At 41.2% G+C, this 13,087-nt stretch overlaps 1 protein-coding gene across 2 annotated transcripts in view; it reads left to right on the plus strand.

Annotated features, from left to right (window-relative positions):
* LOC121876581 (protein tyrosine phosphatase type IVA 2-like) overlaps positions 1-13,087 on the plus strand; it is a 46,350-nt gene that overhangs the window by 23,644 nt on the left and 9,619 nt on the right. For both annotated transcript variants that reach the window (XM_042381786.1, XM_042381785.1), the window contains exon 2: positions 2,193-3,114. In XM_042381786.1, coding sequence (XP_042237720.1) covers positions 2,986-3,114 — 129 coding nt within the window. In that variant the 5' untranslated portion in view covers positions 2,193-2,985. The remainder of the gene's footprint in view (positions 1-2,192; positions 3,115-13,087) is intronic.

The following is a 13,087-nucleotide window of genomic DNA, read 5'->3' on the forward strand; positions in this document are numbered from 1 at the left end:
ACTTGTAAAAATCTAAGGTATGACACCAATTTCTTACTGTCGCCAATACTGGTTGGTGTGCGTCTTAGTGCTAAATTTAGCTGTAGGCAGTATCTGTGGTCAGAGCAATAAGGAATGTTACGTTGTCTTGTGCATTTACAGAAATCTGAAAACGATTGCCACTATATTCAGGGTCAAATATTAAATTTGTTTTAAATGCTACAACATTTTCACTTACCATGCAACTATGTTCATTGCAAAGATTCCCTTTTTTTTTTCTTTTCTTTTTTTTCTTACAATTATTAGTACCGTATATACTCGTCTATAATTCTACCTCGTTTATATGTCGACCTTGATTTTTTGACCAACAAATCATTAATTTATGATATGCCTCGTTTATAGGTCGACCCAAGTTTTTGAGGGTAATGGAACAGCAAAACCTTCACTAAAAACACTCTACGTCCTATAAACTGAGGGTCGCCGTGCCTGAAACACCAAGCACCGAAGGCAAATTGTTTACCATTATTACGACACATTACACTGAAACGCGGGTAGTTTCAGCAAAAATATTGTATATTTCCATTCAAGTATTTATTCAAGTCAATTATGAGGGAATATTATTGTAATACCTGTACAAGAGGTTTTTTAACTGAAAACCATTCGAAAAGCGATTACGGTAACATCTTTTGAACAACGAAAGAAAGCGAAAGTCATTGTTTTCGTCATGGTTTTATCCCATTTTCCACTGTAATATGTACGTCATTTCAGAAAAAATATTATATTTCCGTGGTTGTATTATATCAAGCACAGTATGAATAGAATATCATTGTAATATAACAGTATTTTAACCGAAAACTATTAAAAAAACGAGTAACATCTCTTGAACATCGGAAGGTTAGGTAAAGTCTTTTGTTTTCGTCATGTACAGTATTTTATCCTATTTTACATTGAAATACATCACGTTTCTGCAAAACTACTATTTATTTCCGAGAATATATTCATTCAGGCACAGTTAAGGTAAAATATACGTGTGATGTAACAGTTTTTTAACTGAAAACGATTAAAAAAAACACGTGTACCGTCTAGCTGATACTCAACAGCTGGTGGTGCGTCGTGCATCGTTGTAAACAATATGAGGTTGAGATGGATTACCGGGTATTATATTAAGTGTGAAATATCGAAAAGGTTTTTATTACTGGTATTTTTTGTAGATCAATGAGTACTGTGATACCGTATATGATATGATAAGTTAGCCTGTGCTAAGAACTTCAACATAGACTACTGAAAGTACGTTGTAAAGTAATTTTGCCTATTGTAAGTTGGTGAGCTTCATCCGCTGAAGGAACTGCACAACTTTTCATTACTAATTGGTACATATTTTACGTTTCCATTGTTTACTGGCAATAAATGGTAAATATTTTTCATGTCTGAAGCTAAAAGTTACTCCTCGCCCTTCCCATCATGCACGGATTCTACCTAACAAAACTATTACCCATGTAGAGGTCGACCCACAATTTTTTGCCTAAAAATTTGGTTTTAAAAACTCGAACTACACGCGAGTATATACGGTACATTATTTTGAAAAGATTACAGTACAGTATTGTATTTGGGAAAACTGTGCATGTTAGTAATAAGAGGGTTTTTTTTTTCGACAAAAAACAATGAGATGTAAACTAAAATTATGTACAGTTGCCTCCACATGAACATACCATGGCCTAGGTGTGTGTGGGGGCACATTTAAGAGATGTGGTAATGCACGTCTTAATCATGGGCGTCGAACCATGGATTACCCTGTTTGCCGTTTCCCTGTAGTTCAGTCCTAGTCATTCAGTTGTGGCTACACAACAATGCTGCATAACACGTATTACGTTTTTTATTTTTTTTATTTGCGTACCCTCTTCATGGTTTGTGTCGAATTGCAGACAAGGTAATGTCACTGTTCACGCCCACTCATTCTACCCTGTCTGTGGTGCTGCGTTGCTACACTTCATACCCGAGCCCTCACTCCCAGACTGTGGTATGTTCATGTGGAGGCAACTGTACATCTAGATATGTGTATCTGTCTGTAGACAGACCCACAGAAATTCATGTTAGCGTGATAAACCTTCTCTCTTAAAAGTAAAATTTGATAAATTTGGTGAGAAAATTTTCAAGCGATTACTTTTATACTGTATCATTGAACTGAGTTTTTAATTTGTTGTCTTTTGTTTCAGCTGTCCAGTGGGCGAGGCTACACACTTATGGAGCTACTTAAGGGCTCTGGCGAATTCTGCAAGGCACAATATCACATCAAATAAGCAAGAAAGAAGCCTGATTCATATGCCAATCTGAGTGTGCATTGTCTTGAGTGTCAGTGTGAATAGTGGGAGACTGAACTTGGTGATGGGGTAAAGTGAAGGCGTGAAATAAGCGGGTCCTCTGTGGCTGCGTTATCGTCTGCTGCTGCTGCTGCCGCCCTTCTGCTTTGTGGTCTCTCTGGCCAAAGTTGCGCAGGAGAGGTCCCAATCTTCAGCAGCATTTCGGCAAAATCAAAATTGGGGATCATCACCACGTCTGGTGGAGGAAGCTCGAGCTCCTCATCGTTGCCCCCCTACCAGTCCTTTCCTTCACTAGCTCCATCCTCTTCAAGCTTTTTACCATTCAGTTTTTATCAGTAAAGAGCCAAAGTGAGTCTGTTCTAAGTGTGTGTATATATAGAGCGTGATTGTGGAACGGTGTATAATATCAGATTACAGCCTTTTTTTATAAATAAGTATATACACATATATATATAGAATATATATATATTTGTAATTATCAAGAAGAGATCTCACACAACTTCATCCCAAGTTTAGAGGTCTCCCAAGGTGGAAGGTGCCCAGCCAACCACTTGAGATTATCATTCATCGCCATATTTCCCTATTATCATCTTAAACAACCGTACTTCCAAGCCCTGCATGAAAAAGGAAACCACCATTGCAAAAGAGTATATATATATTACTGCCCAGATTGTTTTTTACGAGCGTTATGAGTGCAAATAGTGCAAACATGAGATCCAAGAGCATCAGACCCGCCCCCTCAGAAATTGAATACAAGAACATGCGCTTCCTCATCACAGATCGACCCACTGATTCAACCATGCAGAGCTATATTGAGGTAAGGAGCTAGTTTTGTGTAGTTATATTCCATTGTTTCATAGAACTATATTATATAATTTGTGTATTATCTGATAGCTGCTGTTATCTTTTGTGATCTTTACAGCAGCTTACAGATAACACGAAGGGGCTAGCTAAGTTTAAAAAACTCTTGATGAATATGCTGTACAATTTACCACTTTCCTTAAAAAGAACTTGCACCTTATCACTGTATAACCATATATTAGTACAGTCTAGTGAAACTCATCTTAATTCAAATTATATGGGACTAAAGTTTGGCTGATTACTAAAATTAAATAGAAAACATTTTGCTGATTGGAGCAGGTATGGATAGTGGGCAGGTGAGGTTGACAATGGGTAGCATATTGGGTAAAGCAGGGCTCTGGTGGTGGGAACAGCAGGGGGTGGCAATGAATGATGGCAGTGGGGACAACAGGAGGTTTGCAGTGAATGGTCGTGGCAGGGACAGCAGGAGGTTTGCAGTGAATGGTCGTGGCAGGGACAACAGGAGGTTTGCAGTGAATGGTGGTGGCAGGGACAACGGGGTTGGCAGTGAATGGTGGTGGCAGGGACAACAGGATGATTGCAGTGAATGGTGGTGGTGGGGACAACAGGGGGTTGGCAGTGAATGGTGGTGGTGGGGACAACAGGGGGTTGGCAGTGAATGGTGGTGGTGGGGACAACAGGGGTTGGCAGTGAATGGTGGTGGTGGGGACAACAGGGGTTGGCGGTGAATGGTGGTGGTGGGGACAACAGGGGTTGGCAGTGAATGGTGGTGGTGGGGACAACAGGATGATTGCAGTGAATGGTGGTGGTGACAACTGGGGTTGCAGTGAATGGTGGTGGTGGGGACAACAGGATGATTGCAGTGAATGGTGGTGGTGGGGACAACAGGGGTTGGCAGTGAATGGTGGTGGCAGGGACAACAGGATGATCGTGAGTGAATGGTGGTGGTGGGGACAACAGGGGGGGAATGGTGGGGATAACAGGATGATCGCAGTGAATGGTGGTGGTGGGGACAACAGGGGGTTGGCAGTGAATGGTGGTGGTGGGGACAACAGGGGGTTGGCAGTGAATGGTGGTGGTGGGGACAACAGGGGGTTAGCAGTGAATGGTGGTGGTGGGGACAACAGAGGGTTGGCAGTGAATGGTGGTGGCAGGGACAACAGGAGGTTGGCAATGAGAGGTACCGGGCACGACAGCGGGGTGCCAGGGACTTGAATGACACTTTCAGATTGTGCAATAATTTAAATGTCACATTGTCAGCAAGTACAGTAGCTTGGAATTGATAATTCTTTGACTTATGTGGTATTAAAATTGACAAGGTTTCAATACTGTACAGTACTTATAATATGGTAAACCTTTGATGTAGCTATGTAAAAGAAAGAATTGAGCATATGGAGATTTTTCAAACCTTGGTAAATTTAGTTTAGTAGTCTTCATACATTTTAGCCATGAGACAAACTTTGCTGATAATTTTTAGAAAATTAAAGTGGATTTACAGCTCACAAATCTAAGAATCAATTTGGCATTTAAAGAAGAGATGTATGCAGAATACTGTAATACTTTCAACCATAAACAGATATGTGATAACATATGTACAGTACAAATATACGGTATTTGTATTGTCTTTTTATTGATGCAAGCAATATCCGTGTTGGAGTTTAATCCTTAATCGGTACCAACTACTTCATGTCAAATACTTGAAACTTACAATAGAATTCCTGCACATCCACTATTGCACTGATTGTTGTGCATTAGATATGACTTTCTGGTGTTCTAGTGGTTAACACAAGAGACTTCCATCTTGCAGTTGTAGGTGCAAGTCCCAATTGATTCAATAGAGGTTGTCAGTTGCATTATTATTTGTTCGTCACATGGACTCAAATCTTGCAGTTCAATAGTCTAAGCCCCAGTGAAGGATATTGCTTACTTTACTGTTCTTACGCATTGCATATACTCTAAGTGTTTTATTGCATAGAATTGTGGATAACATCCATGTTTGGTGTATATAGTTGCCACCTTGATAGAAGTCTCTGATTTTTTATTATAAATTATTAATACTGTACCGGTACTGGTAATGGAGACCATGGAAACACTCTGACATACTGTACATCTGTGTTAACTTTACTCAAGTGTATTGTCTACAGTACATTGCGTATATGTATTGACAAGCCTAATGAAAATAATACAGTAATACCCCAATTTACGCGGTCAATTGAACCCGCTGAGGCCCGTGTAAAACGGGAAACGCGTAAGTGGAACAACAGAACATAGGGATTAATTGAAATAGAGACTGGGCCGACCCCCAAACTCCACTTTTTCCCGTCACAATACGTACGTTGTAATAAAAATAACACGTTAACTTTATGATGGTATGCACACACACATAATATAGAAGAGAACAATCAATAAGAGAATAATATACTGTACCAGGTAAAAGAAAAATCAAGGTTTAACTCTTAGGTCAGGTTAGGCTAGAAAAAATCAAGGTTTAACACTTACCTAAGGTTAGTTTATGTTAGAAAAAATCAAGGTTTAATACTTACGTAAGGTTAGGTTATGTTCGGAAAAATCAAGGTTAGGTTTAACACTTATGTTAGTAGAAGAGATGGGTCGGCGTATGGGAATGGCGGCTGGTTCCGAGGCAGAGGGCAGACTACTGGCCCTCAGGTGAGTCACCATCACTGTCCTCCACATTTGTCAGGGCCTCCCAGACAAATCCCTCAAAGTCACCATCACTGTCTCTGTCACTACACTGGCTTGGGCTGGCTGTGGTGGGTTGCGGGCGAAGAACTCGGTAATGTTTTGTTGACGGCTAGTGTTGATGATGTGATACACCTTGATGTACGGCTCCATAGCCTGCACCAGCTGGGTAGTGAAGACTTCATACCGGTTATCGTTAGGGTCGTTGGAAAGGAGGAGCTTCAGTTTCTCTACACACTCGATGGCACCCCTAACATTACCATGTGTTAACTTGTGTTCTCCTCGGGATGACTCACCACCTGCCTCTTCACTCACGTGATCGCCTTCTAACATCTCATCGGCAGTCACCTCAGGATCCCTGTTCACCTCCAGGATGTCTTCGTTGGTGGTATCGGAGAAGCCTGCAGCTGTAACACTGCGCAGCTTCTCAGGCAAGGTCCACTGCTACTGCAACAGACTGAACCTCACCAATCACAGGTTGACTCTGCCTCCCACCTAGGATACCTTGCAACACATGTCTCCATGTGTGACAAACCGTTGCTACAGACAGCTGATCCCATGCCTCCACAAAGAAGTCCACAGCTTTCTAGACTTTAAATTTCCTCCAAAAGTGTTTGACGAGAACTTCTTGCTCCGCCAACTGTTGTTCCTCGTCCTCATCGCTCTTGCTATCGGTGTCACCCAGGTTACGCAACTCATCCTTGGTGTTGGTACAGTTGTTCAGGAGCTTAAACTTCTTTGCAGCGTATGCAGCTTTCACATTGCAGATTAATTCTTGGTCCATGGGCTGGATTAATGATGTAGTGTTGGGAGGAAGGAAGACCACTTTTACGTTGGGGTGACGATCCAACAGTAGGGGCGAGTGTCCTGGTGCGTTGTCAAGGAGCAACAAAATCTTGAATGGAACATTCTGTTGCTCACAGAATTTCTTCACGTCGGGAACGAAAGTCATCAAACCAGGAGAGGGACAGAGCAGAGAACATCCACAACGTACGTGTGGTCAGCCAGTGGACGTTTAGCTTGGTCATGTTCTTGTAGGCGTGTGGCTTGCGGACTGTGTGGATCACCGATAACTTGAGTTTACAGGAACCGGAGGCATTGGTGGTAAACAGGACGGTGATGCGCAACTTCCGGCCCCGACACTTGCTGGCATACTGGACAACGAAGGTCTTGGAAGGTAGCTTTTTCCAAAACAGACCGGTTTCGTTCATGTTGAACACCTGGTCGTCGGTGTACTGTCCTTCCTCCATAATCTCACGTAAGAATGGAGGAAAATCCCTAGCCGCAACACGGTCAGCACTGGCTTCTTCACCACCAATGTTAATGTTGGTGATCTTGTTCCTCTTCTTAAACCTGTGCAGCCACACTGCTGCGTACAGTTCACGTGCGTACTCCTGAACTGACCGCGTGTCGACCGCCATGTTCCGTCTTGCCTGACGAATCAAGTAACACACAAGTAAATTTTCTGTCTTGAGAAGTACCTTGTTCTGGCAATACTTGATCATTGAAGCACCTGCAGACTTTGTGATGTTCATGTGTTCTTTTGTCTTGGCTGCATCCTTCTTGATCGTCCGGATCGTAGATTCTTTAACACCATGCTGGCGCGCGAGATCAACCTGTCTTGTTCCTTTTTCTAACTTTTGTATTATACTGTCCTTCACCTTGTAACTTAGGGCACGTCGTATCTTCTTTGGCTTAGGGCGGCTGGGTCCAGGTAATGAAGGTTTTTCTGTGGTGGTGGTGGTCTGGCGGCAGCCATTCTTACTGAACAATAGATACCTGTATACACGGTGTGGCTGGGAGGGATGTAACTGACGCGGCTAGGTCAAGCGCCTTCTACCCGCCAGCGGGAAAGCACGTCATATTACATTAAACCAATCACAGCTAGCGGCGGAGGGAGGTAAGGATGCGTGGCCCAATCACAGTCCGATACGTCATATGACGTCAGCGATAACACAACAGGGGTATCTACTGCTCAACCTACTCGCGCCGCTTGCCCGAGCATGGCGGGATGGCGGGAGGTTTGAATCCAAAAATGGCGGCGCGGCAAGACCGCCAGCCGCTCTCCGCGTATATGAGTAGATGCACCTTTTAAAGTGGGAATTCCGATTCTGGCGGGGTACCGGGTAAACGGGAAACGCATAAATCGGGGTATTACTGATATATATTTTTGTTTACATCATTGAGGAATGGCTATTTTTTATTGCTAGTGCTTGTAGCTATTAATTGTCGTACCATAAGCAAGATTACAGGAACTCCTTTTATTCTGTTTATCGGGCCTCAAAATTAGGGACATCTTCAGAAACAGTCCAGTAGATGTGTCTAGGGATGATTTTGGGATTACTAAAGTATTTTGCCTTTGCCTTTATTGTTAAGAGCAGTGCAGTGTTTACACACAAGCTTTAATGCACTTGTTTTAAAAAGTACCATTTAGGGATTTTGAAAGACTTTCCTATGATTTTTTATTTATTTATTTTATAAAATGTGATTTGTTAGAGAAGATTAAGGTCAGGTAACAGACAGATCGATGCATCCACAGACCTTGAACAATGCTGGAAGGTTCCCTTCAGCCTTGAGTGTGCTAAGTCCAACAAAGGCACACTTGCAGTTTACAGTGAATAGGATGGTGATATCCACCTTCAGTTTTTAACCCTTTTGGACTGGAGGCAGGGTGTACCATCATATCCTCCTGCCATAGGGGAATAAAATAATATACAACACAACATGTATATAAGGTAACACCCCACCCCCCCTCGCTGAATGTTTTTATAGACCGGACACTAAACACACACATGGCAGTGGCAGTCTGGTATTTGCTGCTACAGTAAGAAGTTTTTTAAGGTATGAAGTTTTTTGTTGGTGGTCATAGAATTGCCTATTCTTATTGTTTGGCAAGACTGTGAGAAGAATTAATGTGGAGTCAATTGGTCTTACTATAATAATGTTTTTGTTTTTCTTTTAATATACAAGTGAATTTGTTTGACCTATGGTGCTGTTAATTTTTTTATATACTATGCAGTAAACCCTCGGCCAACGTGGGGGTTAGGTTCCTCGAAAATGGGGTGGTGGGATCGTAGCCATGTATGGGCTCTTTATCACGTGACGTGCAACCTTTCAAATATTTACATAATGCACAAATGTGATAGTAGTAGAACTAACATACCATAAAAAAAATATTAATGATAAGCATTACAAAATATTAATGTACTCACCGATCCATGGTTAGATGATTTACCATAACTATGATGCTGATATCGTAGATGTTGTGAAACCTTCCGATGATGGGTGAAGAAGACTCCGATGATGATGAAGCAGTGATGATTTTTATTTCTTAAGCTGATGGATCATTAGGATCATCGGCTTCAGTCTCCAGTTCGGCAGATGGTGTTGACAGTTTGGGTTCATAGAGTTCTGGTTCTGCAGACGATGTTGATGTTTGGGGGGGAACCGCAGCCTCGAGAAGAAGTCTGTTGTTTGCTTTTTCTAAGCAAGCTTTTCAAAATTTCTCTATGGCACACAAATATTAAGAGCCCTTTTGAACTTAAAGCTTCCCTCCGTACGTTTATAAAAGAGGCCAGTCTCATCAGTGTTAAACACCTGCTCCGGGGCATAATCTTTGTCCTTTATCAATTCAACCAGCATGGGCCTGAAGTGGTCTGCAGCCTCTAGGTCTGCTGATCGGCTCAGCCTCTCCACGAATCTTCACATTATGTAAAGCAAAGCGGTATTTAATATTTTCAAACCACCCTTTGCTTGCTTGGAAATCAGTCACAGTCGCAGCATCATTCCCTGCTCCCTCAGTTTTCACAACATGGGCATACAAGTAACGTGCTTTCTCACGTATTGTTACGCTGTCGACGACAAATTTTCTCATTCACTTGTCCGCAGATCTAAACATTTAATAGTGTTCCGTTTTTTCTAAGTACCGATCTCTCCTTGGTACTTGAGCTACCGTGGCACTAAGAGATGCAGGTGGTTTCACACTTGCACATATTTTATCCTCACAACTACGAATTGTGCATATGGTGGACTCATTTACAGAGTTCTCACGGGCAAGCGTTGCTACACTCACTCCATCACGTAGCCGATCTAAAATCTTTATTTTATCAGGAAATGTCATCACTTTTCTACTTTCCTTGGATGTGCTACCATCGCTAGCATCACCTCTGCATTTAGTGGCCATACTGCAAGGGCAAATACACAAAGCGACACAAAAAGTTTCAAAACCGCTTTAGTACAATGTTGGCGGTACGAGCACGTAAGCGAGACAGAGATGAGCGGCTGCTCCATGCCGGGCATCTTCAACTGGAGGGAGGAGGGCGGAGGTGGTGTGTTGTTAACTCGCTTATACAGTATTCAAAGTTTCCGTGTTGGGAAAATTATTTGGTCACGTGTATTTTAACGTGTATAGTCAAAAGCGCGTTAGGTAAACCAGCGTTGGGCAAGGGTTCACTGTACTGTATTGTATGCCTATATTAATTCATTTGTACTGTATTATGGTTTGAGCATATACTGTACCATTATACATTAGGTCCTAATTATAAGAGTATTTACTAATCGGGGTTACTGTAAGTGGTCAACTTTTTGTGGCTATCCACATAAAAAGTCCCCACACTTAAGTGGATTCCACTAAAAAACTCTGGATAAAATCTATGGATTTAAAAACCCCGATAAAATCTATGGATTTTTAGCTGAAGCGTTTGAAATTTCATCCTCTTCTTGGTGTCAAGTATGCACACGTGTCCCTGCACCAGTCTCCTGCTTTGTTTCGTCCAGACTTGTGCTGTGCTGTGTTAACTTCTGCCTTTGATGTGTCTTTTCATGCATGTTGTGGTGAATTATTTTATCTTTTTTGTAGCCATGAGTTCTCAACCCAAACAGGGTGGTGCAGCGCTCAAAAGGAAGCACACTAGCTCTAGTATAGATGTAAAATTAGAAGTGATAAGGCTAAAGAAAAGTGGGAGTGGACAATTCACCGAGTTCTGTTTTTATTTCATCCTCCGACTAATCCTCCATCCCCCGACACCCACCTCTGTCAATCCAATTGACCCGAACATCTATACCTTTGAAGCTAAATAAATTAAAATATTTTATTGTGTTAAAATTATTTATTTTTTAAACAAGTATTTTGTCCCAATGAACCACTGGAGGATTGTGCAACAGTTGCTGCGGACCACCTGGTCGCTGGCACAACCTACGTTGCCTTAACACATCGCTTTAAGTGGATTCGTTACCAGAGGCATTTCTCTGGTTCCAATTAACCGCGGATAACGAGAACCGCCTACTGTAGTCTGTCATTTACTGTACTTTGGTTTCCTTGTACATTACTAACTATAATTTTGAACTTTAACATCCATTTCATATGTAATAAATTGAAGTATTTGGTGTTAAGTGTTGGCCATTGTAAAAAAAAGGTTAGGACGATCACAGTTATTATCTATGGTGTGTCAGTTATAGTTGTCATAACTCTGAATTACTGTACTAAGGGACCTAAAACCTTATATTGTATAAGACCATATGTATTGATACACTCATACCTCACACTGCTGTGGAGGCCTTCCTGGAAATGTGAGTGCTATTCACACATATACAATACAGATAAAAGAAATTACTGTAATTGTCTTCAGGGCAAACACACAAAGGGAATATACATTTCTTTGTACACAAGTAAAACTGTACAACCCCCCCCCCCCTCCCCCTGGTCAGCAAATTTTTTCGCGGATTTGGTGATTCGTTGCCATTTTGAGAACCCAACCCCCGCGAATTTGGGTGGGGGGGGGTGGGGGCTTCTGTATGTTTTAATTTGTTATTTATTGTACACTAGAAGTAACCGCTGATGGTAAAGAAAAGTCAGGATTGCGCAAGGCAATTGTATGTACGTATGCACATGTGAAAACTTAGCTACATTTCTTTACATAGGAATATGAAAGCAACACTTATTACAGTTTATGCTTATGAATGTAAACCAAAAATTCTACTCGCCAATGGTGGCAAAGTCGAAAATTTATGGACACAGCCAATGTTGTAAATTTGCGAGAAGGTGACGTAGGGGTAATCTGTTGGTGCATTAGTTTTACAATCATGTTCTTGTTCAAGTTGCATTAGTTCTTCATTTGTTAGGTTTTCTCCTTGACTGTTTAATAGTTCCTGAATATTCTCTTCATCAACTGAGCACATCCTTAAATTTTTTCATCATTCTTACAAGAGTTTTCACTGTTGATTCCACCATTTCCAAAGTGCATGAAATATCCACAGACCTCTCAACTTGTTCGTATCATTTTAACACGTCTAGTTTCTCGGCTAAGCTTATACACTTTCTTTTAGCTTTTAAACCTCACTGTCATCACCTGCTCTCTTGTTCCTGTTGAAGAGGGGCACAAAAATGCCTTAAGATACCCGAGAAAGTTTTTTCCTGTTCAAGTACGTGAAAACAAAATGACCACTAAAGTGCGAGGCTTTTCTGTATCCAGTACAGTACCAGCAAATGTAAGGAATAAATAAATATTATACCCCTACCAATAAATAAATTTCAAAAAAAATTACTGGACATGTATTGCCAAATCAGTAAATAAAAGCCAAATGAAAGTTTACACAGTCACCTTCTGCATACTGTACATTGTTTCCCTATTACTAACGGAGACCAACTGGGATGCCGATTTCCTAGAACGTTCCCCACTTCCTCACTGAGCCAGCTAACTAAGGTGTATGCCCCTGTATTCCCTTTATGTGTTTGCCATTAGGACAATTATTTCTTTGACTTTTTTCACAATATGTATGTAGGATGGTGTGTGCATGTAACTGGGTAAAAATAATTGAAGAAAGTTACGTATATCTACCCAAAGATACGAGTTGAAAAACAACCATAACACCACAGATTGGCCCAGTATCCTGGTGGTTACAGGGATGAGTCTAACTTGGTTGAGTTTAACCTGGCTACAATGCCATGGTTAATCACTTAAGCACTATTCTATCAGTAAACACTAATAATAATAGTAAATCCAGTGAAATATTGCAGGGAGTGAGGAGAGTTACAAGAGCAGAAGACGTGCTAACTAGCAAATGCAGTCGCTCACACCTTACTGCTCCAGGTGTACATATGGGAGAAGTACTGGTACATATCTTGTAGTCTAATTTGAAAATGGTGACAGGCAAATTATATAAACCATACATTTACCAACTGTATGATAACATAAGAACCATTGTATCATTACTAGAGTGATTGAAATAATATTTTCACAAGCAACAATTGACAACCCTGTTTATGTTTC

The sequence above is a fragment of the Homarus americanus genome, unplaced genomic scaffold (genome assembly GCF_018991925.1).
Source record: "Homarus americanus isolate GMGI-L3 unplaced genomic scaffold, GMGI_Hamer_2.0 scaffold28, whole genome shotgun sequence".
In the NCBI taxonomy this organism is placed as follows: Eukaryota; Metazoa; Arthropoda; class Malacostraca; order Decapoda; family Nephropidae; genus Homarus; species Homarus americanus.